General features: G+C 43.2%; 1 protein-coding gene across 2 annotated transcripts in view; it reads left to right on the forward strand.

Moving 5' to 3' along the window:
• itpr3 (inositol 1,4,5-trisphosphate receptor, type 3) overlaps positions 1 to 27877 on the forward strand; it is a 534890-nt gene that overhangs the window by 195475 nt on the left and 311538 nt on the right. For both annotated transcript variants that reach the window (XM_061272597.1, XM_061272598.1), the window contains exons 13-15: positions 6986 to 7146; positions 7223 to 7364; positions 8448 to 8612. In XM_061272597.1, coding sequence (XP_061128581.1) covers positions 6986 to 7146; positions 7223 to 7364; positions 8448 to 8612 — 468 coding nt within the window. The remainder of the gene's footprint in view (positions 1 to 6985; positions 7147 to 7222; positions 7365 to 8447; positions 8613 to 27877) is intronic.

Here is a 27877-nt window from a genome sequence, read left to right on the forward strand (position 1 = left end):
ATTTAACTAATTTTTTGTCCTAAAATCTGGGGTGCGCATTATACATGGGTCCAAAAAAAAAAAAAATTGTTTTTTTTTTTTTTTAAATCCGGATATCATACGGAGGCCGCCATTACAGATGCGCTTTCTTCTCTGCTGTTCACTTCAAACATGCTCCATACAAACACAATGCTCTCGTATCAGACGCTTGCTAGATCACCTGCTCGTTTGCTGTCACAATGTACCCTACACAAATCCGAAACATTTCTTCGCTATTGAGTATGCTAGCGCATGCGCAGTGATACTGACCGGCAGAATAACATCCGGTTGTTCCCAAAGATGATCTTTTTTTCTGATATAATTTTATGTTCACAGACTTAAGTTGGAGTCAAAATTTGGGTGCGTATTATACATGGGTACAGGCTTTTTTCCAGCATAAACATGCCATTTTTAGGGTGCGCATTATACATGGAAGAAAACGGTAATTTGTTTCTTTGTCTCCGGTTTCGGTGCATCTGCAATGATCTGCTTTCTGGTTTTCTGTATCTGTCTTCCAGAAGCTGTCAACGTGTGACCTAAATAGTTCACTTCCTGTCTGACCCATTGGAGTTTGTTCTTATTCCCTGTTTTGCAGAGATAGTGTAACAATGCTAAGGAGTCTTCCTTGCAAGCAGCTTCAGTTTCAGAGGCTACCAGGAGATCATCTACATAAACTAGAAGTTGTCTTTTGTTTGACATCTGAAAATCAGCCAAACAAGCCATGATAGCTTGAATGAAAATAGTTGGACTATCAGCAATTCCCTGTGGCAATCTGGTGTACGTATAACTTTGGCCTTTAAAGGTAAACGCAAACCAAAACTGTGAGTCTGGGTGAATTGGCACTGAGAAAAATGCATTGCTAAGATCAATTACTGTGATCAGAAGTGTGTGCGGGTCAGGCACATTAGGTGCTCTTGTCTGCACTGCATCATTCACTGCTCGTAAATCTTGTATCATTCACCAATCAATTTAATGGCCTTTCGAACTGGAAAAATAGGAGTGTTGCAAGGAGAATCCGAGCACTTCCTAATGATTCCTCCTGACAAAAGATAATTTATAACAGGGGCAATCCCGTTTATTGCCTCCTGTTTTAAAGGATATTGCTTAACTCTTGGACGCCACTCTGATCTTGGTTTGATCTGCACTGGCGGAATGGATGTTAACAGTCCTACATCAGATGGGCCTTTTGTCCACAGTTTGTCAGGAAGCCCAGCCAATTCCCCCTCCTCCTTTTCATTCAAACAAATGTTAACTCGTCAGGGAAGCACACAAGCGCATGCCATACCAACAGCTACTTCACACACAGTTTGCTTCCACATGTCACAACTGGTACTGAAGCTCCACCCATCACCTTTGTCCTCATAATCAGTGACATATCCAGCAAGTTTAATCCGGCAACCCACATCTGCCCATGTTATACCGTGAGGTTTAAACAATGAAATGTGGGGTACAGCCGACAACTTGTATTTGTCTTCCTGAGGAGCGGGCAGGAGCACAGCAGCAGCTGCAAATGACCTGCGATCGGTGTACAGAGCAGTGATTGTTAAAGATACTTCTGTGTCACTGAGAAAACTTTCAATATAGTCATCTTGTGGATCAGTGAACTGGTCATGGTGACATGTAATTCATTATGTCATTTCTGATTCAGGTCGCGTCAATTGTTTTCGGGCTTCACTCAGCAAATTGTCTGGTAGCTTGGGATTCTGTTCAGCAGAGATGTCATAAGAACAGCAAATCCGCTCACCTGCCTGTGCAGCATATGACTCTACATCTCTCACTCTACATGCACGCATGCCATCCTTTACTGGAATTATTGCAATTCCCAATCTAGTCATCAGATCTCGTCCCAGAAGGTTTATGGGACATTTTGGGGATAGCACAATCGAGACTGAAGCTATGACTCCCGTTTCATCATCTCTCACTACAACTGGATTGGAGATACTCTCCTTGTGTACCTGCCCATCAGCAGATTTTACCCAAATAGTATTTTGGGAGGCCTTTAGATTTGGGACTTAAGTTTTTATTACGGTTTTACAAGCTCCGGTATCACTCAAAAACTCTACTTCACTTCGTCCAATGTTTAAGGTAACATATGGTTTTTCTTTTAATGCATTCAAAATGTCCTATGCTGCATGGACATCTACTATCTCTTCCTCTTTAGGAGCACAAGAGACCACAGGGGGGCAATCTAGTCATGCTGAAAATTTGGCTTTTCCTCTGCCATTTCCTCCACCCTTTGATTGGTGTCGTTTTTCCTGACGACACTCTCTTACAAAGTGTCCCTGTTTCCCACAGTTCCAACAGTTGTCAGAATCTGATGGGGGTTTTGAATTATATGGCGGCCGGCGACCTTGTTGGCCTCTACCTCTTCCTCTGGCCCGCTGGGACCCATGGAAGAAGACAGTTGTATCTTCCTCTAGGTCATCATCATCATCATTGCCTAGATGAAATACATCAGAACTTTTGCCTCTTTTGATCACTTTTTCAGCATGTCTGGCCCATTGCATAGTTGTTGTCACACTTGCAATATCTACTTCCACCAAATGTTTCCTCACCCAGTTGCCGATTTCAGGGCGGAAATTAGTAAGGAGCGCATTTTTAAGTTGTTGCTGATAAGCACTCTCAGCTGCATTATTAAACGGGATGCCACTATGCACCCTGAATTCCTTTTCAAATCTTAAGCGAAAATCATCAGTATGTTCCCCAGGCTTCTGTTTAATTCCTGCCAAATTACCAGAATTCGCTCGTCTTCAAAATACAGTTCGCACTCTTTGCACAAGATCATTCCATTGTGCTGCATACTGCCCTACCAATTGATTTCCCTCAACGGGATAGGGAAAGGGTCCTTGATTATTTCTACCTGTATAATGACCTCTAACCTTTGCCCAGTCTTTCCCCAAAGAAGACATTGCAGCTTCTCCTGCCTCATGCCCATTCAGTCTATAGGAATGTAGGATTCCAGCCATGTCTTCTGCCCATTTATCTGGGTCTTCAGCAACAGGGGTAACCCCTTCAACTGCTTTTATTGCCTCTTCCAAAGTCCATGGCCGAAAAACATACGTATGTGGAGGTTGGCCCTCCCCTACAATAGGGTTTGTCACCTGTATCATTGGGCACACATCAACATTGTCCAAATGTTGGGGAAATCTAGCAGCAGTGGTCAAACCTCTTGTTTGTACAGGACTTCTAGTAATGTGACCATGATCTATTTTCAGTTATATGGGGGAGGGTGCAGGTCTGTTAAACTTGGATACAAGTTTTGGATACAAGTTTTGCATACAGGCGGAAGATCCGTCTTGCTCCGCTTGAGCTGCACTTCCAGCTGCGGCTGGAGCCGTGGCTGGGACAGTGCGCCACTGACAAACATAGTTGCACCCTCATCACTTTTCAACTTTCTATCTTTTGTCTTTTGGATTTGTTCTCTTCTCTCTTGTGAAGCATTCAATCACAGTCTAGCACAAATCAATTCTCTCTCTTTTCTTTTCTTTTTCAGTCCCTTTGACTTCCTATTCACACTCTCCTCCAAAACATCAACCACTATCTTCCAGACTTCAACTTTCAACTTTCCTTCTACTCCATACTTTTTCTTCCACTTCGGCATGTATTGCATACAATTAAGAAATTTACTCGCCATGTACTTCTCATCTCCTTCAAGAGCGAGGGATTTACTGGTTTTATTTCTCATCTTAATTTGGTATTTTAGGTTTATACAAGTTTTATTTTTTATTTTATTTTCTTTGAGGATCCTCAATGCAGGTTTAAGTTGACCTTCCACCAAATTCTCTTTGCAGTCAATTTATCCTACCAGTCGCACTCTCAACCACACAAACTCCAGCGCTTTTTATTTTTAAGCCTATCCAGGATGGGTGTAAAACCCTCCAACACAGCTTGGAAAAACAGACAAAAAAGAAGCTACGCCCTTCTTCAATTAGGAAAAAGAAGCTCTATCTTTTCTTAGCCCGTTCCTTCCACTGGGACTTGAACCCAAGCTGTTCTTTGTCCGGAAAAACGTACAAAGAAAAATCTACACTCTTCTTTGATTAACAAAAAAGAAGCTCCGTGTTTCTTAGCACGTTCCTTCCACTGGGACTCTAACCCAAGCCAGATCCCTCAGCTTGGAAAAACAGACAAAGAACAATCTACGCGCTTCTTTGATGAACAAAAAATAAGCTCTCCTTTTCTTAGCCTGTTTCTTCCCCTGGGACTTGAACCCAAGCTATATCCCGTGCACTTCTACCTTTTACGCGTTTCACACAGCACAATCACACCACTTTAGGGCGTTAACTTGTCCCCTGGTTCGTTGCACTGCCGGATCACGTCAATCCACCTCTGTCAGACGAAGGCAGACCTAAGATGCTGGCCCAGCGAAGAATTTCCTTCCTAGGTCTTTCTTTACCAGGTCCTCCTAATGGACGCTGGCCCGTCGACGGTGTACAGCGTGTCGTCCTCCATCAGCCAGATGGCGGCTATGAGGGTCCCGGGTTTCGGCACCAAAATGTTAGGGTGGTGCTCACTTATTTTGCAAGAACCACACTGCAGACAAGTTAGTCGTTTTAGACACCTGGCAGGTGGAGAGTTCATTTGTCGCTGTGCATACAGCAATGGTCGAATGAGATCTGACTCAGGCCTAATTAGGTGCATATTTATTGAGAGAAACAGAATGGGGTTGAAAGTGGGGGTGTGGGAACACAGGATGGGGTGAAGCCCCTTCCCTGCTGATCAAAGCATAGCAGGGGGCCTTTTACGACTTTGTGTAAACAAAGCAACTTTGATTGCTTCCTCTGCAGCTAGTCAATCAGTTGAAAAGATGTTAGCACTTTGGTCTACTACTTTTGTTAAGACAGGACAAGCTAGGTAAATTATTACAGGTTACATTCCAACATAATGTAACATAAGTCTGTGGAGGATGAGGAGAGCCCACCTTCCCCCACCCATCATGAGGACGTTCTACCGAAGCACCATAGAGAGCATTCTGACGAGCTGTCTCTCGGTGTGGTGTGGGGGTTGCAGCGCCTCCTATTGGAAGAACGTAAGGAGAGTAGTGAGGACAGCAGAGAGGATCATCGGGGCTCCTCTTCCCTCCATTCAGGATTTGTCATCCCAGCGCTGCGTGTCCCGAGCCCGAAATATTATTAGTGACCCATCACACCCCCACCAAGGACTGTTCTCCCTGCTACCCTCTGGGAAGAGGTTTCGCAGCATCCGCTGCAGGTCTACCAGGTTCTGCAATAGTTTTTTCCCTACTGTCGTCAGACTGTTGAACAGTCAACCTAGCATTCCCCTGCGCACTTTGTAAATACTGTTTTTGTTCCTTCATTGCTGCACTTTATATTTATCTTATTTATCTTATCTTATTTCATATTTATATAGAAATGTCACTTTTTATCCAGCCGAAATGTCATTCCTTTGTTGAGAGCCGTATGCAACGTAATTTCGTTTTGTGTGCACTACAAAGTGTGAGTGTCTACAAAATGACAAATAAGTCTGTCTAAGTCTAAGTCTCTAATCATACGATGAAGATATTCTGCAAACCCTAACAACTTGGATTGCCGCTTTCCTGTGGAACAATGCAACTAAACCTTGGCTAACTTTATCTACTTGTTAAATTAACACCCAATAATAATAAGTAACTTGTCCCTATCACTTCAACACACATTAAGTAAATGTGAGGTAACTGGTATCCAGTTCCTTAAACAAACATTGAGTAAATATGGGATAACTTGTATGCAACTACTTCAAACTGTATATAACACTTAACAAAGAAAAACAGTTCTGACCAATAACAATCTGTGAACCAAACCTACAGTTAACTAAGAGGAATGAAGTTTCTTTGAACCAAATAAGAACATTTCGCCTATGCAAATAAGCTCTGCTCATTGTTAGTGAAGGCCTCTTACAGGAATTTAATGATTCAGAGTGCACAGATGGCTTGATAATACTATTGCTTATATAATAGTTATTTGATAACTAATTTATATATCGTTATATGGGCTTGTGGAATATTTTTAAATGCAAGCGCCGTCAGCTGCGCGCACCCATTGTTGACAAAGGACGATCGATGGATTTAATGATTGGGAGTGACGCAGATGGTTTGATAACATTATTGCTTATATAATAGTTATTTGATATATAATTTATATATTGTTATATGGGCCTGTGGAATATTTTGAAGTGCAAGCGCCATCAGCGGCGCGCACGCATTGTTGACAAAGGACGATCGATGGATTTAATGAATTGGAGTGACACAGCTGGTTTTATTAACGTGTTATTTATGTAATAGTTTTTTGAATAACTCTGAATTTTACGTCAGGGCCGTTCTCAGCTCTTCGTTTGTGTTTGTCACTTTAGCATACCTATCGTTTAGCCTGTTGTTGCTCGTTCATGACTGTTCTTGGTGTTGGATTTTGTCAAATAAATTGCCCCCCAAAATGCGATTTATACTCCGGAGCGACTTATATATGTTTTTTTTCACATTTTTGGGCATTTTATGGCTGATGCGACTTGTACTCCGGAGCGATTTATAGTCCGAAAATTACGGTACCTTCAACCAGAATCCAGACTCTAATTAGAAGCTATAGGAAGTGTTTAGAGGCTGTTATTTCTGCAGAAGGAGGATTTACTAAATATTGATGTCATTTGTCTGTTGTGGTGCCCAAATGTATGCACTTGCCTACTTTTGTTTAAGTAAGGATTGCACACTTTCTGTAAATCATATAAACTTCATTTCACTTCTCAAATATCACTGTTTTTGTCTGCTACATGATATATTTAACTGAAATTGCTGATCCGAACAACCAATGATTTATAAAGGAACATTTTGAAAATGATCAGGTGTGCCTGGAAAAAGACAATGTGCTGTGAGACCCCTTTCAGGACAAGTCCATTGCAAAAGAAGATAATAAAAGTCCTTAAAACACAAGAAATTGCCAAGCCTTGGTGTAGAAGGTTGACACTGTCCTCCTTACAGTTAGGAACGTGTCCCACCAAAGAGGACAAGGAGGCATTTGCCATTGTCTCGGTTCCTGTGATGGAGATTCGGGATCTGGATTTTGCCAACGACGCGAGTGCCATGTTGAGCATGGTGGTGGACCAGTTCATTCAGGGCTTCATCAGCCAAAACGACCGCCGGTGAGACTCTTGCTGTGTGGACAGTGCATGGGAATGGATAAATAAATATCTACATGCTCACCTTTTTTTTTGTTAGCTTCGCCATCAAGCTGCTAGAGGATGTGGTCTTCTTTGTGGTAGATATTGTCAACAGCGGTCAACCAATATTGGACGTCACTATGACCAAAGCCAATCGCGAGAGGCAGAAGCTAATGAGGGAACAAAACATCCTTAAGCAGGTAAGGAACATCTCCCACAGATCACATAATCTCGCTGGACACAAGGTCCAACTAGCCCCTTCACATTTAAGCCCCCAGTCCACTGACGGGTGAACATTTGCAACTGCTGGCGAATGTAGGAAAATGCACGTTCACGTCAAGATTTGTTAGGGTTGTTCAAAGTCGCAAAACGTTCACCAAACATTTTCCTAAAAGTTTGTTTTTGTCTTCCGACAAGGAAAGTACATGTATGGCGATTGTTTGGCAAATTTTCGGGACCTTACATGAACCCTGCTGAGAATGTTTTCTTCGCTACTATTGTGCACTCACGACACGTTCTCAACTTAGCGTAACATAGCGTAAATGAAGAAATTAGAGTAGAAAAACGAAACTTAGGAGAATTTGGTTGAATTTCAAATTTGAAAAAGTGGAATTTTTGCTAAGTGGGAAGGTGTGGAATAGGTAGGCAAAAGATGAACAGTTGAAAGTTGGAACGAGTTGAATCGGTTGAAGCATATAGAAATTAGAAGTGAAAAATGGGAGGCCGATTGAGCACTCCAAATTGCCCATAGGTGTGAGTGTGTGTGCAAATGGTTGTTCGTCTCTGTGTGTCCTGCGATTGACTGGCAACCCATTCAGGGTGTTCCCCGCCTACTGACCAATGACTGCTGCTCTAGCATGTGGGGACAAGCGGTACGGACGGACGGGCAGATGGATTTTCTCGCCTAGGAGTAATTGGGATCAAATTCATTTGAATGTCCCCAGCGCTGTAATTACCATGTTTTGGTCACAAGCTTTCACATTTTGACTCATTAAAATATGAATGAAATAAACATGGCCAACAGTAAGGATTGTTCTCAAACACAATGTACAGGGGGGTCCTCCGTTTATTGTGTCGATCCGTTCCTACGCGTCAATGTAAACCGATTAGATTAGCTACCACTTTTGTTCATGTGAGCGGTCCACTTTGCACCCATTTGTTTATGTGCAAACCTAAAGTAAACCAGGCTCTTACTGTTCCATACACTTAATGTAGTCTATATATTCACACTATATTTAGTGTTCTATGCACCTCTAATTAACATGAACTTTCTTTTACTTCAGATATTTGGCATCCTCAAGGTTCCTTTCCAGGACCGTAGTGGAGGAGAGGGGCCTCTGCTCCGTCTGGAGGAGTTGGCTGACCAAAAGAACGCTCCATACCAGTACATGTTCCGACTCTGCTACCGTGTCCTGCGACATTCCCAGGAGGACTACCGCAAGAACCAGGTAAAAGAAGTCGGGAGTATCTTGTGAGTCGAATGAAGTGTTTTCAACTGTTAAACTGTCAACTAAGATAACATTTAGAAATTAATACAACCACCATTGGTCACCAAATTGTCTGGCGACGTGTGAACCCCTTGCTGTCAGAGCATGAACCAATTCCAAGTAACCTGTAACTTGGAGTCAATCTCGTGTACAAATATGTGTATATTGAAAAACAGTGTGCGTGTGTGTGTGTTTGAGTGTAATAATCTCTTTCATCCCAAAAAGGGGGATGCTGCAACCAAAAAGGTTTGGACATCACTGGTATAATATAAGCCAAATACTTGAAACAAAATCATTTTTACTGGCAGATGCACTAATCAGCACCCCATTGCATTACGGGAAACAAATGCTATGTTTGCAACATTTAGCTCCAAGTCCGCTCGAACATTATTTGGGAGTATGTGCGAATTAATTTATAAGTACGTTCAAATATACTTGCGAGTTCGTTACAACATATTTAAATTACTGCTGTCAAGTGATTACAAAACATAATCTAGTTAATTACAGGATTTATAATTATTTAATCGAACTAATTGCATATCTGATAGAGATAGAGAAGAGAGAAACTGGTTTGTGGCAAGTCAATGTTGCAACTCAGCAGGATTGCCCAACTCGCTTGAAATTTAGCAACTATTTGACTAACTCAAAATAAAGATTTTGAATTCTAGGACATTACAAAATTGTAGTGCATGACTAATCAGTTGAATACATGAAGAAGTGTAACAGATTGGACTTGTCAACCAAGTGCAGAGCGTTTTAAAAAAAAAAACTTGCACCACAGCTGAAATAGGTGTGTTGATTGATGACTTGTTGGTTCATGTCGGCTTCAAACTGCACTTTAGTGAATGATGCCTTCCTTCTACTACCATGATGTGAAACATAATGTATTAAAAAATAAATCATTATTTGCCATCAGTGTATTGATTATTTATTGAGACAGAGAGAACAACAATTTATTGCAATATAAATTCTTCCTCCCACCCTTAGTTACAATGTATTTGTCAGAAGAAAGTTTATTTATCTAGTTTCCTGTTGTTTAGCAAGCAACACTGAAAAGGGTAGGGATCCCTTACAGTGAAGTTCTTACAGACCGATACATATTCTAAACTGTGATTATGAAATACTCACACAAATATTGGCTCCCAGAATTTATATCATTTTGGCAGATGTTATTAATAGTGACCATACTGGGTTTTTTTTTTACCAGGCAGACAACCATATTATAACATGCATTGGTTGCTTATTATTTTGTGCACACCAAAAGGCAGAAAAATGTCAGATACAGAACCTGTCATTTCCTTAGACAGCGAAAAAGCTTTTGACCGTGTTGAATGGCAATACATTTTTGCCATTCTAAAGAGATTTTAATTTGGTCCTCGGTTTTTGAAATTGATCAAGACACTATACCGATCTCCTGTAGCTGCAGTGCGGATGAATAATTCAACGTCAGAGTATTCAAACTGTACAGAGGATCAGCAACCACCGAAGCCACGTTCTGCTTGGCCATCTGGTACCTGTCAGCTGCCTCCGGAGTCCCGCAGGCCAAAACGGCCCGATAGGACTCCTTCTTCAGCTTGACGGCGTCCCTTACCGCCGGTGTCCACCAGCGGGTTCGGGGATTGCCGCCACGACAGGCACCAACGACCTTACGGCCACAGCTCCGGTCGGCTGCCTTAACAATGGAGGCGCGGAACATGGTCCACTCGGACTCAATGTCCCCCGCCTCCTCCGGGATATGGTAAAAGGTCTGCCGGAGGCGGGAGTTTAAGCTCTTCCTGACAGGGGATTCTGCCAGACGTTCCCAGCAGACCCTCACAGTACTTTTGGGCCTGCCAGGTCGGACCGGCATCTTCCCCCACCATCGGAGCCAACCCACCGGCCTAGGGTGTCTTGGTGCCAAGTGTACACATGCACACCCTTATGCTTGAACATGATGTTCATCATTGACAATTCGTGTCGAGCACAGAATTCCAATCATAGAACACCGCTCGGGTTCAGATCGGCGGGCTGTTCGCCGCAATCACGCCCTTCCAGGTCTCACTGTCATTGCCCACGTGAGCATTAAAGTCACCCAGTAGAAGAATGGAGTCCCCAGAAGAGCGCTCTCCAGCACTTCTTCCAGCGAGTCCAAAAAGGGTGGGTACTCTGATCTGCCGTTTGACACAAACGACACAAACAACAGTCAGAACCCATCCCCCCACCCAAAGGCGGAGGGAGGCTACTTTCTCGTTCACCGGGGTGAACTCCAATGTGCAGGCGCCCAGCTGGGGGGCAATAAGTATACCCAGACCTGCTCGACGCCTCTCACCGTGGGCAACTCCAAAGTGGAAGAGAGTCCAGCCTCTCTCGAGAGGGATTGTACCGGAACCCAAACTGTGTGTGGAGGCAAGTCCTATGTCTAGTCGCAACTTTTCTTCCTCGCACACCAGTTCGGGCTCCTTTTCAGCCAGAGAGGTGACAATTTATGTCCCAAGAGTCAGCTTCTGCAGCCGGGGATCGGCCAGCTCACAATGCATCCGACCCCTTTGGCCCATCCCACAGGTGGTGAGCCCATGGAAAGGGGGACCCACATTTCCTTTTCGGGCTGTGCCCGGCCGGGACCCATGGGCGAAGGCGCTCACCTTCAAGCCCCAACTCCAGGCCTGGCTCCAGAGGGGGGCCCCGGTGACCCGCGTCCGGGCGAGGGAAATTTGTGTCCAGGTATCTTTTCAATCTTAAGGGGCTTTTTGAGCCGTGCATTGTCTGGCCCCTCACCTAGGAACCTTTTGTCATGGGTGACCCTACCAGGGGCATAAAGCCCCAGACAACATGGCTCCTAGGACACGCAAATCCCTCCACTATGGTAAGGTGACGACTCACGAAGGGGATGAATGGATTACGTGCTTGTAATTTTGATATATTGTTAGAAATCTATTATACCAATCTCCAAATACCAATCTCTTTGACAGGCAGAATCAATATTATCAAAATGGCTATTTTGCTAAAATTCCTTTACGTATTTCCTGTTTTTCTCACAAAGTCGATTTTCAAATAACTAGACACTTCAATATCTTCATTTATATGGAGCAACTCAAACCCTCAGATGAAAAATACTTCTCTAGAGGGGCCCAAAAAGGCTGCTGGACTTGGACTGCCTAATTTCCCCTTTAATTATTGGGCATCAAATATTGTTAAAGTGCTCCACTGGAAACATTTTTATGAGTACAACGAGGGTGAAATTTGGGCACAAATGGAACTGATGACCAACCTGATATCGTGGTTAACTTCCCTGGTGCCCCATGACAAAAAGCAACCAATAACCAACCCAATTGTGCCCAATCTCTTAAAATATGGTTTGCATTTAGACATCATTTCCCTCTCCGGCAGGTGGGCAAGCATTTTCCGATATCATCTAACCCTTTCTTTGTACCATCTGTGACTAATAAGACATTTCAATCAAAGTCAAAGTCAAAGTCTGCTTTATTGTCAATCTCTTCACATGCCAAGACACACAAAGAAATCAAAATTACGTTTCCACCATCCCACGGTGACAAGACATAGTACACGGCATACATACAAGCATACAACACAATAAAAACAAGAAGGCACAACCAATGAATAATAAGAGTGATGAATAAATAATAAATAAACAAATAACACAATAAATAAATAAATAAATAAATAAATAAATAAATAAATAAATAAATAAATAAATAAATAAATAAATAAATAAGAGGAGCAAAACGGAGCAAGTGTGCATACAGCAGACAGTCAGAATATAGCGCAAAAGTACAGGACGCTACGCAGAAGGGGGGAGTGCTGGCACAACAAGGGTTTGAAGTTCTTTAATGAACCTTTCTTAAATTATACATTTAAATAATCCGAACTTTTAACTAGAAAGTGTGACATACCATCTTATTTAGATATCTACAAATATGTACTTTTAAGGAAAGACTATTTCCTTCTTTTCCTTATTTACCGTTCAAAAGTCCATTGGATGTAATTAAAGACACGGATCCACTTGGGAAGAGACGCATTTCAGCTCTTTACAAATTAATCCAAAACTTGAAACCTATGACTTGGGGAAAAAACTAGAAATGGTTGGGAGAAAGATGTTAAATTTGTCATATCGGCTGAAATAAGATATTTTATCTATTTAGATTGATCTTGTCTGACGCGCTTACACACCTCCTCTCTATGTATACGTCATGGCTTGATACAATTCAAGGTGCTCCACCGGCTTCACTATAAGCAAAGATTTTTCCAGAGATAGATCCTTCATGTCCCAGATGGAGTCATTCTCCAGCCACTGAAGGGCATATGTTGTGGTCTTGTCATGCCTTGGATAATTATTGGGGAAATATATTTCAGGTACTATCACGCATTTGACTTAATAAGCATAAGACTTAAACTTGAACTTCCGTACTACTACTTTTGGTGCAACACCACCACACTACAAGTGTAATAGACATCAGGAAGATGCTATTGCATTTGTTACTTTACTTGCTCACAGGCTCATTTTATCAGTGGAAATCTGGCAAGGCCCCTCCATTTACACAATGGCCAAAAGAGGTGCTTTTGTTTCTTCCATTAGAAAAGTTGTGTTACCATCTCAACAAAAATTCTCTGTGACCTGGACCCCATTTATGGATTACGTGAAAATGTTTTCTTTCGAGGTTTAGAATATTGGTTGTATACATCTGTGAAGATCATATCCCTGCGAGCATTTTGACGTGTAATAGACGTCTATTAGACGCTAAAACACGTCTAAAAAAGTCTAAAAGTGTAATAAAAATAGACGTCTATGCCGTAGACGTCTATAGCATCAGATGTCTATTAGACGTCTATATGTGACAGTTTTTTAGACCTCTACGGGATAGACGTCTATTAGACGTTTATTGAGTAGACGGTCGAATGATGGTTAATACCAGCTCAGTGGCCGAGTGGTAGAGTGTCCGCCCTGAGACTGGAAGGTTGTGGGTTGTAGAGATGTTACTTGCACGCTTCCTGGTCTTGGACAGGTACAAGTCTTGGATAGATGGGAGGTTGATTCCAATTATCTTTTCTGCAGTCCTGTCCGCAGTCTGTGCTTGTCTTGTTTGGATGCCGATCCAAACCAGACAGTGGTGGAGGGGACTGGATGATGGCAGTGTAGATGGTCTTCAGCAGCTCCCGCGGCAGTTTGAACTTCTTGAGCTGACTCAGGAAGTACAGCCTCTGCTGGGCCTTCTTCCGGACAGAGTCTATGTGGCCGGTCCATTTCAGGTCCCGAGAGATTGTGGTTCCCAGGAACTTGAAGGTGTCTGTGGAGAGAATAGTATTACTGCGGATAGTGAGGGGTGAAAGTGGTGAAGGGTCTCGCCTGATGTCCACTGTCATCTCCACGGTCTTGAGCGGGTTCAGCTCCAGGTGGTTTTGGCTGCACCAGTGGACCAGCTGCTCCACCTCCTGTCTGTATGCAGTCTCATCACCATCCTGGATCAGTCCGATGAGAGTGGTGTCATCTGCATACTTCAGGAGCTTCACAGGACAGTCACCTGAGGAGAAATTGTTGGTGTAGAGAAAGAAGAGCAGTGGGGAGAGAACGCACCCCTGAGGGGCGTCAGTATTGGTGGTCCGGGTGTCAGATGTGAAGCTCCAATCTCACACGTTGTCTCCTGTTGGTCAGGGAGCTGGTGATCCACTGACAGGTGGAGGCAGGCACCGCGAGCTGGATGAGCTTCTGTTGGAGGATGTCAGGAGCGATGGTGTTGAACACCAAGCTGAAGTCCACAAACAGGATCCTGGCGTACGTTCCTGGGGTGTCCAGGTGGTGCAAGATGTATTGGAGTCCCATGTTGACCGCATCATCCACCGACCTGTTATATATGATCATACTTGATGGATTTAATTTTGTCATCTAATTTAGGTTATTCCATAGACCTAAAATCAGGTCACAGAAATAACCACACGTCACACAGATCAATGGTTGTCTAAAATAAAGCAACACGACACGATGTACATTATGTATACAACTTACAGAATAGTTTGGGGTTTTATATTTCATATTTGATGATTTAATATTGTCGTCTATTTTATGTCTGTGTAGACCTAAAATAGATGTCTATTTTAGGTTCTTCTATAGACCTAAAATCGACGTCTAAATTAGGTCTGTGTGTAGATCTAAAGTAGTCGTCTAAATTAGGTCTACATATAGACCTAATATAGACGTCGATCAGGTTACAGAATTAACCACACCCGGATCAATGGTCATTTAAAACAAAACAATGCAACTTCTGTTCATTATTTATACAACTTACAGCTGGTTCAGACTTTAAAATTTCGAAATATGATCATATTTTAGGTTTTTAATTTAGATATATATTTTAGGTCTACACCGAGACCAATTTTAGATGTCTAAATTAGGTCTATACATAGACCAGACGTCTAATAGATATCTGTGGCTGACAGGGATCCCTATTTGTTGCCCTTCTTTTTCTTGTTTTAAATCCTCGGGTCGGGTGGTAGTGGGAAATTCATGTATTTTTACCGTTTTTTTCCGTGTATAATGCGCAAAATTTAACTACCGTATTTTCCGCCCTATAAGGCGCACCGGGGTATACGGCGCACCTTCAATGAACGGCCCATTTTAAAACTTTGTCCATATATAAGGCGCACCGGCCTATAAGGCGCATAAAATAGAAGCTTTACTGCAACAAACTGAGGTTGACTAGGGTTGCGGTCTGCACCCACTAGCCAATAACCAACGAGCCCTCTATAAACAATCGCGTTTCTCAAACAATCTCCTATAAAATGATTGGAACTGACTAAAGTTCAATCTAACGCATTGGTACTACTTACCTATGTTTCCCTTCCATATCGATCCGTAGATTTACTCGAAACATTAACAGCGCGGCCTATTTTGACATGAAATAGCCTCGCGCGTATAGCAGCTATCGTTATAGCATTAGCCATCCGCGATTTCCTATGAGCCTCAGCAAAGTGTAAACAATCGCGTCTCTCAAACGAGCTCCTATAAAATGATCAGAACTGACTAAAGTTCGATCTAACGCATTGGTACTACTTACCTATGTTTCCCTTCCATATCGATCCGTAGAATTACTCGAAACATTAACAGAGCAGCCTATTTTGACATGAAATAGCCTCGCGCGTATAGCAGCTATCGTTATAGCATTAGCCATCCGCAATTTCCTAAGAGCCTCAGCTCGCAATCTCCCATGAGCCTCAGCAAAGTGTAAACAATCGCGTCTCTCAAACGAGTGCCTATAAAATGATCAGAACTGACCAAAGTTCGATCTAACGCATTGGTACTACTTACCTATGATTCCCTTCCATATCAATCCGTAGAATTACTCGAAACATGAACAGAGCAGCCTATTTTGACATGAAATAGCCTCGCGCGTATAGCAGCTATCGTTATAGCATTAGCCATCCGCAAAAACCAATGACCCTCAGCTTGCAATCTCCCATGAGCCTCAGCAAAGTGTAAACAAACAATCGCGTCTCTCAAACGAGCTCCTATAAAATGATCAGAACTGACCAAAGTTCGATCTAACGCATTGGTACTACTTACCTACGATTCCCTTCCATATCAATCCGTAGAATTACTCGAAACATGAACAGAGCAGCCTATTTTGACATGAAATAGCCTCGCGCGTATAGCAGCTATCGTTATAGCATTAGCCATCCGCAAAAAACAATGACCCTCAGCTGGCAATCTCCCATGAGCCTCAGCAAAGTGTAAACAAACAATCGCGTCTCTCAAACGAGCTCCTATAAAATGATCAGAACTGACTAAAGTTCGATCTAACGCATTGGTACAACTTACCTATGTTTCCCTTCCATATCGATCCGTAGATTCACTCGAAACATGAACAGAGCGGCCTATTTTGACATGAAATAGCCTCGCGCGTATAGCAGCTATCGTTATAGCATTAGCCATCCGCGATTTCCTATGAGCCTCAGCAAAGTGTAAACAATTGCGTCTCTCAAACGAGCTTCTATAAAATGATCAGAACTGACTAAAGTTCAAACTAACGCATTGGTACAACTTACCTATGTTTCCCTTCCATATCGATCCGTAGATTTACTCGAAACATGAACAGAGCGGCCTATTTTGACATGAAATAGCCTCGCGTGTATAGCAGCTATCGTTATAGCATTAGCCATCCGCAATTTCCTATGAGCCTCAGCTCGCAATCTCCAATGAGCGTCAGCAAAGTGTAAACAATCGCGTCTCTCAAACGAGCTCCTATAAAATGATCAGAACTGACTAAAGTTCGATCTAACGCATTGGTACTACTTACCTATGTTTCCCTTCCATATCGATCCGTAGATTTACTCGAAACATTAACAGAGCAGCCTATTTTTACATGAAATAGCCTCGCGCGTATAGCAGCTATCGTTATAGCATTAGCCATCCGCAAAAAAACATGAGCCTCAGCTCGCAATCTCCCATGAGCCTCAGCAAAGTGTAAACAATCGAGTCTCTCAAACGATCTCTTATAAAATGATCAGAACTGACTAAAGTTCGATCTAACGCATTGGTACTACTTACCTATGTTTCCCTTCCATATCGATCCGTAGATTTACTCGAAACATTAACGGAGCAGCCTATTTTGAAATGAAATAGCCTCGCGGGTACAACAGCTATTCGGTGACGCCCCCTGACTACAGTTACCGTAATGCTGGGAAGCGATGCGACCTTGTAATTTACTAGTCGTACTAAAACGTACTAAAACATTTTGGCAGAGCACTGTGTACAACCAGTATGGATCAACAAATTCATCACTTGATCCATATATAAGGCGCACCGGGCTATAAGGCGCACTGTTGACTTTTGATAAAAATTTAGGTTTTTAGGTGCGCCTTATAGGGCGGAAAATACGGTAATTTATTGTCCTAAAATCTGGGGTGCGCATTATACATGGTAACAATTTTTTATTTTTTATTTTTTTTTTTTGTTTTAAGAAAATCATGGTACAACAAAACCAACAACAGGACTGACCGACAAAGACGTGGAACAAAAAGACAGGGTGACATTACCAAAGACAGGAACAGAAACCAAACAGACATCATGACAGTAACACATGCAATGATCCGACGGTGAGCGAGGGGCAGACAGGACTTAAATACAAAACACGTTACATTGATTGAGGTGACACAGGAAGGGAGGGGCACATTATGCACGGAAAAAAACGGTATTTACTTTTTGCTCCTTTCTTAATTTGTTTCATATGCAATGTATCTGTATCAATGACTACAATCTGTACTTTATTATGGAAAACTGATAAAGTTTGAAAAAAACAATGTAGCGGGTCGAGAGCATCGCAAACCTGAGGCCTTAGGTTAGGAAGCAGCAATCGCTCCAGAGTCTTCATCACGTGTGAAGTCAGGACGATTGGTCTGAAGTCATTTAGCTCAGTAGGTCACGGTTTCTTTGGGATAGGGACAATGCATGGTGTCTTCCACAGCTGAGGCACCACACCCTTTTCTAGACTGATGTTAAAGATACGCTGTAGTGGGTCACCCAGCTCCAAATCAAAACAAACCTCACCCCCCCATTTCCCACACACTCGCTGTGCAGGACATAAAACAGGAGCTCAGCAAAGTCAATCCCAGCAAGGTGACTGGACCAGACGGAGTTCCTGAGAAAGTACTCAGAGCCTGTGCTGATCGGCTTGTACAGGTCTTCACCATGATCTTCAACCTCTCCCCCGCACAGGCCTCCATCCCACAGTTTGCTTTGAGGTCCCGATCCCCCAATCTGGAGCCATATCCCAACAACCCAAACTTCAATCACCTCTCCCCCCATCCCCCGCACACTCACTGTGCAGGCGCACAATGTAAAACGGGAGCTCAGCAAAGTCAATCCCAGGAAGGTGCCTGGACCAGACGGAGTTCCTGGGAAAATACCCAGAGCCTGTGCTGATCAGCTTGCACAGGTCTTCACCACCATCTTCAACCTCTCCCTGTCAGAGGCCTCCATCCCACCCTGCTTGAAGTCTGGCACCATAATCCCTGTCTCCCAAATACAACTTCAACGACTACCACCCCATCACACTGACACCCACCATCACCAAGGGTCTAGAGTGGCTGGTCCTGAAGCATATCCAAGTCTCCATTCCCCCATCATTTCATCTCCACCAGTTTGCCTATAGGACAAATAAATCCACAGGAAACGCCATAACCATCAGTCTCGACACCACGCTGAGCCACCTGGAACACCTGGATTGCTAGGTCAGGATGCTCTTCATTGACAACAGCTCAGCCTTCACGCAATCATTCCTGCCATCCCGATTAGCAAGCTGTTTAAACTTGGGCTTCCCCCTCCTACCTACTGTTGTATAAAGGACTCCTACCTACTGCTGTATAAAGGACTCCCTCATTAACTCCCTCAGACACAAGCAGTCAAACCTGGTCCCCACCTCTCTCCCACTAGAACAGGTAACACAGGCACCCCACAGGGGGGTGTGCTGAGTTTTTTTCTCTACAACCTCTCCACCTCCAACTGCAGACCAGCCCATGAAGTTTGCCGTCGACACAACAGTGGTGGGTTTGATCTCAGAGGTCGACGAGTCCGCCTACATAAACGAGGTCCTCCGGCTTTCTGAGTGGTGTACAGCGAACAACCGGCAACTAAAAAACACTAGGACAAAGGAGATCATTCTGGACTTCAGAACAGATCCACCCCTCACCATTAAGCACTTCAAGAGAGAGTTACATCCTTCACCATCCGAGGCACCATCATCTCTATTGACCTGTCCTGGTTGGCCAACACCTAGGCCAGGGGTCGGCAAACTTTTTTACTCAAAGAGCCATTTGGGACCGACCTCTAATGAAAAGAAAGCACCCGGAGCCACAACCCATTTTGACATCATTATATATATTATGCATGTATATATTATGCTATGTACAAAAAACTATTGCATTTATGAAAATGAAATCAACGAACTGCTGCAGAGAACACAGAATCTTATTTCTGCATGTAACAAAAAGCATTTTACACTTGGTTGATGCTTAATTTCAAATAAAATACCCGGTGTCTATTTGAGTCCTCGTATTTAAGAAATAAAAATCCAAACTTACCCAACCCACTGAACAAAAAATGCAAACAGCCTGAAGTCACCTGTCTTATTTATGAGATAAAAATCCAAACTTATCCAAATATTATCCACCAGGACTGAACGAACAATGCAAACTAAAAAAATGCGCAGTCTGCTTCTGTCCCATTGCGTGTACTGGAGTGTGCGGCCAGTTGTCCTCCTGAATTAAAAAAAAAAACCAACTACTTCACTTAATATATAGTTATCACGCTGGTAGTGTGCTGGAAAAACACCGGCTGCCAGACGTGAGGGACGCCAGGAATTCGAATGTCGCACATCGGTGGATGTGACGCATATTTTGGGCGGTAAAAATTTTAAAAACGTTTAATTTTAATATTACAAGTTTACCATAATCTTCAAATTCAGAATTATATTTTAAAATGAACAAACTAAAATAAAATTTAATTTTTATAAAATACTCATTATTTTCCAAAGTCACAGGGAGCCACAACAGAAGGATGAAAGAGCCGCATGTGGATCCGGAGCCATGGGTTGCTGACCTATGACCTAGGCTGTCCTCAAGAAGGCACAGCAACATCTGCAGTTCCTTAGAATGCTCCGAAAAAACATCCACCAGAAGCTGCTGCTAACTTTTTATCGATCCTCTGTCGAGAGCGTCATGACCTACTGTACTTCAGTGTGGTTCTCACACTGCACCAAAGCAGAGTGGAAGAATCTCCAGAGAGTGGTCAAGACAGCACAGAAAATCATGGGATTCCCCCTTCCCCCAGTGACATACATTTAATCTGCCGCCTCAGCAAAGCACAGTCCATCATCAGAGACAGCATTCATACCGCCCATCACCTGTTTTGCTTGCTGCCCATTGGCAGATACTACAGGGGTATCAAATCCAGGACAAACAGACTCAGGTACAGCTTCCCAAAACCCACCACCCTAAATGCACACATGCACCAGTCACAAACACATACTACATACGTCTCACTGTATAAAACCTGTCTGTCGATTTATGCTACTTATACAATTTATATTTATACTATTTCTATTTATTTACACCAGGAACCAGCACCTTCAAAAGCTCCCTGCAATGTCATTGTACCTCCAGTTTGTTGTTGTGCAATAAGGAAATATTTCTATTCTATTCATTACACTGCAAATTAACATGCGATAAAAATGTACGCAACCTGAGTGTCAAGTCGATGCGCAAGCATTTTAAATTTGAGTGACCCATAGGATGCAGTGGCACTGTAAGGAGACGCTCACAGTGACTCTAGGGTTGCGTTGTGACTGAACTTTATTCAAACTCACCTTATTTATACAGTGGTGAAGCCGACCTGAGCAATCCCATTGATGCAGAACGTCAAAGTGCATACAAAACATAAAAGACATCAAAGGAATCGGCTTCACATTGTGGCGGGCCGACATTACGTCAAGGTCACCAATGTGGCGGAAGGGAGGATGACGTCTTTATTCCATGACTGCCAACATCTGTAGCTAAAGACCATCCATCAAAGATGCAAGCATAACATCACAAAGGACAGACTCATCAAACCTCACCCGTAACTGTACTAGGCCTGCTGGGTGAGAGGCCTGCTACTGAGGTCCGCCACAATAGAGCAATTAAACAATTAAAAGTGGTCAAATATGTACATATATTGTTGAATATAATTAAAGGCAACACTGCATTCATTACAGCTTTTCAATAAAATCATCTTTATTATTATTATTATTTAGATTTATTCATATAGCTCTTTCACAGAACAGTAGCCTCCGATGATTTGCGTCACTCTGCGGCCTGCTAGTTGAGTTACACATGTATGTGTCACGTGCCTGCGACACCTGCCACATGACCACGCCCCCTAATCAGCTGTCACCTGTTAGTCTGCCTACTTAAACCCTGTCATCCAGTCACTCCTTTGTCAGTCTGTCCTGTGATGCCAGTAGTTCGCTCACTGTGTCCTGTCCGTCTGACTCCAGTTGCAGACCTTGGCCATTTGTTGACCCGTCTCGCCTTGCTTGCCGGCCGTCCTGATCACTGGCCCGTTACTGACCATGTCTTGCTTGGCGGCCGTCCTGACCACCGGCCCGTTACTGACCATGTCTTGCTTGGCGCCTGTCCTGACCACCGGCCCGTTACTGACCACGTCCTGCGCGCCGTCTGTCCCGACCGCCAGCTCACTCCTGATCACACCTCTCCGTCGCGCCCCCCCCCCCTACAGCACGCACTTCCTGCCCTGCTGCCCGCTCGCTCTGCCGCTTTTTCCACCAAGTGGTGTCCAATCCTCAGCCAGCCAGCTCCAGTGAAGGGCGCACTCAAGCACTACACCGCCCAGCACGTCCGCCAGCCACCACCCAGCGACGCAAGCCTACCAGCCCGATCGCCGCTCCAGCACTCACCCTTCTCCTTTCACAATAAAGTCTGTGTCGCTCAGCATTTGGCTTGCACTGCTTGATTCGCCACAGTAGGTGAAGATTAGCGGTCAGGATGTGTGATTGAGTTTTGCCCACTCTATCTTCTTTGCAAGAACCACACTGGAGACAGTTTGCCCATTTTACTCTTGCAAGCGGAGAAAGCCATCACCCTGTATGGTACAGAGGTGCTTGAAAGCAGTCTGACTTTTGCCTCTTGCAAGTGACTATTTGTTGAGAGAAAGCAGGGTGGTGGATAGGGTGAACAGATTTCGGGGGTCACCTCTGAAAACTGGTCCATCAGTGCAGAGGGTCTTATTTCTTTGTTTTACAAAGTTGTGTAAACAGATACTAGTGTAGTGGAGCATCTTTAGATAACAAGCTCAGAAAGAATGTTTGCACAACATGGGAAAGTTTCAACAACTGAAGGGAATATGGAAATTTTTCACAAGTCAAGGAAAGGTGGAAAGTTTTAACAGAGTTAATAATTCTAGTCATCATTTTAACATGATCATACGATCAAAATAAATTGTCAACCCTTTCCAAAATGTGGTAAAATGATTTCATACAGTGAGTTATGATGCATTATTACATACATTATATATGTACATTATATAAATAAAAGCAATAAAATATTGCTGAAGTCATTTTAACATACAAAAAAACCCTAAATTTACAACAAAACTTAACATTAGCATCAGTGGTAAAATGAGACAATTAACCCCAGGGGGATCAATAAGTATCCTATCCATCTAGCCGTCCATCCATCCAAATTATTCTGGTGCGTATCAGCTGCGCTGGTTATGTCAATCAGGCCATCTAGCTCTCGTGATGATCCAATGACACTTGTGCCTAAAATCCAGACAAACGTATCAAATGAGATTAGATGACTTTGTGTCAGGGCTGTGGACTCGGTCGGATTTTTGCACCACGGGTGCGAGTCCGGCTGTCCATTTTTTCTGTTAATTCATGTGACTGCTTAGTCTTTATTCAAGGCTAATTTAGATCAAAATCTAAATAATTACAACAGTTTTGTGATGGCTTTGTCTTTATTAAACATATAAACAAATACAATAAACAGATAATTTCAAGTTTAATTCAACGACTTGAGTTTGTTCTTAGGAACAAAATCGCCTCAATCAAGTTAGCCTTCATCGCGCCGCGCTGATCAGACATGATAAACTTGAGCCCGGAAAACAGGCGCTCTACGCTGACTTGGCTGATTGGCATTGCTGTTAGTGTCCGAGTCGCTGCCTTGAGGCCGGACGGATAACGATCAGCTGTAACAAATGGGCTCTCTTTCATTCGACCAAGTGCCAACATTGCCCCAATTTCTTCATCTATGTCGGTTGGCGAGGTGGCGGCCGACAAACGCAGAAGGGGGCGTGGCCTCTGCCCTCCCTTTTAGTGTGTGCCTGTGTGTGTGTGATTATCCCAAAAGACAGTGATTCAAAATATACCGTTTTTTTCCGTGTATAATGCGCGAAATTTAACTAATTTATTGTCCTAAAATCTGGGGTGCGCATTATACATGGGTACAATTTAAAAAAAATATATATATATATTTTAATTATTTATTTTTTATTTTTATTTTTTTAAGAAAATCATGGTACAACATAACCAACAACAGGACTGACTGACAAAGATGTGGAACAAAAAGACAGGGTGACATTACCAAAGACAGGAACAGAAACCAAACAGACATCATGACATCATCAGACGGTGAGCGAGGGGCAGACAGGACTTAAATACAAAACACGTTACATTGATTGAGGTCAAAGTCAAAGTCTGCTTTATTGTCAACATCTTCACATGCCGAGACACACAAAGACATCGAAATTACGTTTTCCCTATCCCACGGTGACAAGACATATTACACGATAGACACACAAGTAAACAACGCAATATAAAAAAACAAGTAGGCACAAACAATAAATAAGAGTATCAATAAATAATAAATAAATGGATAACACAACGAATAAAAGCCAGTGTGCATACAGACAGTAAAAGTACAGGACGCTACGCAGAACGGGGAAGCAAGTTCAGGATCCTGACTGCCTGGAGTATGAAGCTGTTTGAGAGTCTGGTGGTGCGGGAGCGCAGGCTTCTGTACCTCTTCCCAGAGGGCAGAAGCTCGAACAAAGAGTGAGCGGGGTGACTCACATCACTCACAATCGTGGTCGCCTTGCGGGTGAGATGGGAGGTGTAAATGTCCTTCAAGGAGGGGAGCAAAGCACCAATAATCTTACCAGCCGTGTTCACTATGCGCTGCAGGGCCTTCAAGTTGTAGTCAGTGCAGCCGCCACCCCAAACAGCAATACAGCTGGAGAGGACGCTCTCAATGGTGCCGCAGTAAAATGTAGTCATGACGGCTGGAGGGGCGCTCGCTCGCCTGAGTTTCCGCAGGAAGTACAGGCGGCGCTGGGCTTTCTTTGTCAGTGATGCGGTGTTGGTGGACCAGGAGAGATCCTCACTGATGTGCACCCCCAGGAACTTGGCGCTGCTCACTCTCTCCACCACAGCACCGTCGATGGTCAGCGGCAGGTGTTGGGTGTGACCCTTCCGGAAGTCCACAACAATCTCCTTGGTCTTGTCGACGTTCAGCAGGAGGTTGTTGTCCCTGCACCACGTGGTCAGAAGGTCAACCTCCAGCCTGTATTGAGTCTCGTCTCCCTTGGTGATGAGACCCACCAGAGTCGTGTCGTCAGCAAACTTCACTATACGGTTGTCGCTGTAGGTTGCAGTGCAGTCATGCGTCAGGAGAGTGAAGAGCAGCGGACTGAGCACACAGCCTTTGGGGGCCCCCGTGCTCAGCGTGATGCTGGCGGAGATTTTGTCGCCAACACGTACTACCTGTGGCCTCTGATAGAGGAAGTCCAGTAGCCAGTTGCAGAGGTATGTACTGAGGCCCAGCGTGTCAAGTTTGCTGATGAGGCGTTGTGGCACAATGGTGTTGAAGGCAGAACTGAAGTCCACAAACAGCAATCTCACATACGAGTCCCTTCTCTCCAGGTGGGTGAGGGCCGAGTGGAGGGCAGAGCAGATGGCATCCTCAGAGGACCGTTTGGCTCGGTACGCAAACTGGAAGGGGTCAATGGTGGGGGGGAGAACGGATCGGATGTGCTCCATGACAAGCCGCTCAAAGCACTTCATGATGATGGGCGTAAGTGCCATGGGGCGGTAGTCATTGAAGCAGGACGGAGCGGGTTTCTTCGGCACAGGTACGATGGTGGAAGAGAGGGGCGACGCGAACAGAAACTATGGCAACCTAGACACATAGCAAAACTGGGGACGAGACATGACAAATCTCCCTCGAAATAAAACTTGAAATCACCTTTCTTCTTGTTTGTTGTCAATCGCGCATCGCATTCAGCCATCCTGCCCAACACACTTAGTCAGTAAAATTCATAATTGACGACACATCGTTTGATGCGATGGTGCAATCCTTGATGGTGTGTTGTTTTTATTGTTTGTTTTTTAATCTCCATCGCGGACCGGACGTCATACGGAAGCAGTATGACTGCGCATGCGCACTATGGATCCGTCAGCTATATAAAGAGCGAGAGTTGTTTTCTTCCTACTAGTTTCAATTCACAGTTTAATTAGCAGTTTCAATCAGCAAATAACAAAAGGCGTATTACAGGTAATGTTTTATTTCACAACACTTTGCCTTGTTCCTTTCGTCTCTGCTGTTCACTTCAAACACGCTCCATACGACCGCAATGCTCTCGTATCAGACGCTTGCTCGATCACCTGCTCGTTTGCTGTCACAATGTACCCTACACAAATCCGAAACATTTGTTGCGGCTCCGAGTCACGACGAGGGGCAAGTTTTGGTTTCCAAGGGTGTTTTTATTCCTCTTCAACGTCTCTCCCATACAGAACTGCCTTTTTCACGTCCGCACGCCTTTTTCACATGTCCGCACGGATCGCGGTGGTGCCTTTACGGGCAGTCGGAGAAATCAACGCCAACAAAATTTTTACATCCAGCCTAGTTAAGACCATACCAAAGACTATAAAAATGGGACCCATTGCATCCCTGCGTGTGTGACGATCATTGGGACTTTAAAAAAAAAAAAAAAAGAAAGAAAAGAAAATTAAAAAAAACATTTTTTTTAAAGTGGCCTACTTGGTGACTATAATATTAATTTGCTTGAAACTAAGCAGTCACATACAGCAGACTTCCTTAATATATTATATTCCAGTAACTTTTTCCCTCTTATTAACAAACCCTCCAGGATCACAAGCTCAACGGCCACTCTCATTGACAACATTTTATTTAATTCTCTAGACTACAAGATAACATCTGGCCTGTTGATCTGTGATGTATCTGATCATCTTCCTGTCTTCCATTTCATCCACAGTGATAGTGGGCCGAGAATCAAAGGTCATATTGGTGATCAAATGAAATTCCGTAAATTTACTGAGGAAAACATGGTATCCTTTGTATCTATCATCAGTTCTGTATCATGGAATGAGGTTATTCTGTTGCAAGATGTCAACAAAGCCTATCACTCCTTTCAAACAATACTCACAAATGCATTAGAGTCCTCATTTCCTTTAATTTCTAGTTGTAAAATTAACTCTAAGGGGAAACCTTGGATAACGGATGAACTTAAAAAATCCTCACGTAAAAAGAATAAACTATATAGAAAATCTATTGCAAATCCCACCCCTATAAATATAGAAACATACAAGAAATATAAAAATAATTTTACAGTATTATTAAGGAAAACCAAACAAACTTACTATGCTGATAAATTTACACAAGCCTCTGGTGACATCAAAACAACATGGAATCTTATCAACCATTTATTACATCGTAAAAAACCTAAAACATCTACCCCAAGTGAGATGTTGGGGAAGAATGGAGCCCATTCTAACCCAATAGATATTTCTAATGGTTTCAATGATTTCTTTGTAAATGTTGGCGCTACTTTGGCATCTAGCTTCTCAACCTCTGATACAAGCCCCTGTTGCCTAATTACAGGGCAGTTTCCTTCACTCTCTATTCTTGACCCTCTTAGTGTTGAGGAAGTTTACAGCATCGTCATGAGCTTGAAAAACACGGCCCCTGGCCATGACGAGATCAGAAGCATACTTATTAAGAAAATCATTCATTCAATAAAAATTCCACTGACACACATTTTCTCCTTATCTTTAAAGTTTGGCATTGTACCCCAAGAACTAAAAATTGCGAAAGTCATTCCTATTTTCAAAGCTGGTGAGACAAATGAATATGGTAATTATCTACCTATATCCATTCTTCCATGCTTTTCCAAGATTCTAGAAAAAATGGTTTATTCAAGATTGGCAAAGCACCTAGAAACAAACAATATTCTCTATAAACATCAATATGGTTTCCGCAAAAAAATCTCTACTGAGCATGCACTGCTTCAGCTTGTCAACCACATCTCAACAGCTCTTGACAATAAGAATTTCGCTCTTGGTGTCTTCCTAGATTTAAGTAAAGCATTTGATACCGTCGACCATAAGATCCTTATCGCTAAGCTAGAGAGATATGGAGTGAACAATTCTGCCCTGAAATGGTTCACAAACAATCTCTCTAACAGAGAACAATATGTATATATAAATGGTTGTACTTCCAACAGATCAAAAATACTATCTGGGGTCCCGCAGGGCTCAATATTGGGTCCTCTATTATTTTTGGTGTACATAAATGATTTTTCCATGTCTTGTTCAATTTTTCTCCCTTTGTTATTTGCGGACGATACTAATCTTATTGCCACCCACAATGATTTTAATTTCCTCATT

This window comes from Syngnathus typhle, linkage group LG2 (assembly GCF_033458585.1).
Source record: "Syngnathus typhle isolate RoL2023-S1 ecotype Sweden linkage group LG2, RoL_Styp_1.0, whole genome shotgun sequence".
NCBI lineage: Eukaryota > Metazoa > Chordata > Actinopteri > Syngnathiformes > Syngnathidae > Syngnathus > Syngnathus typhle.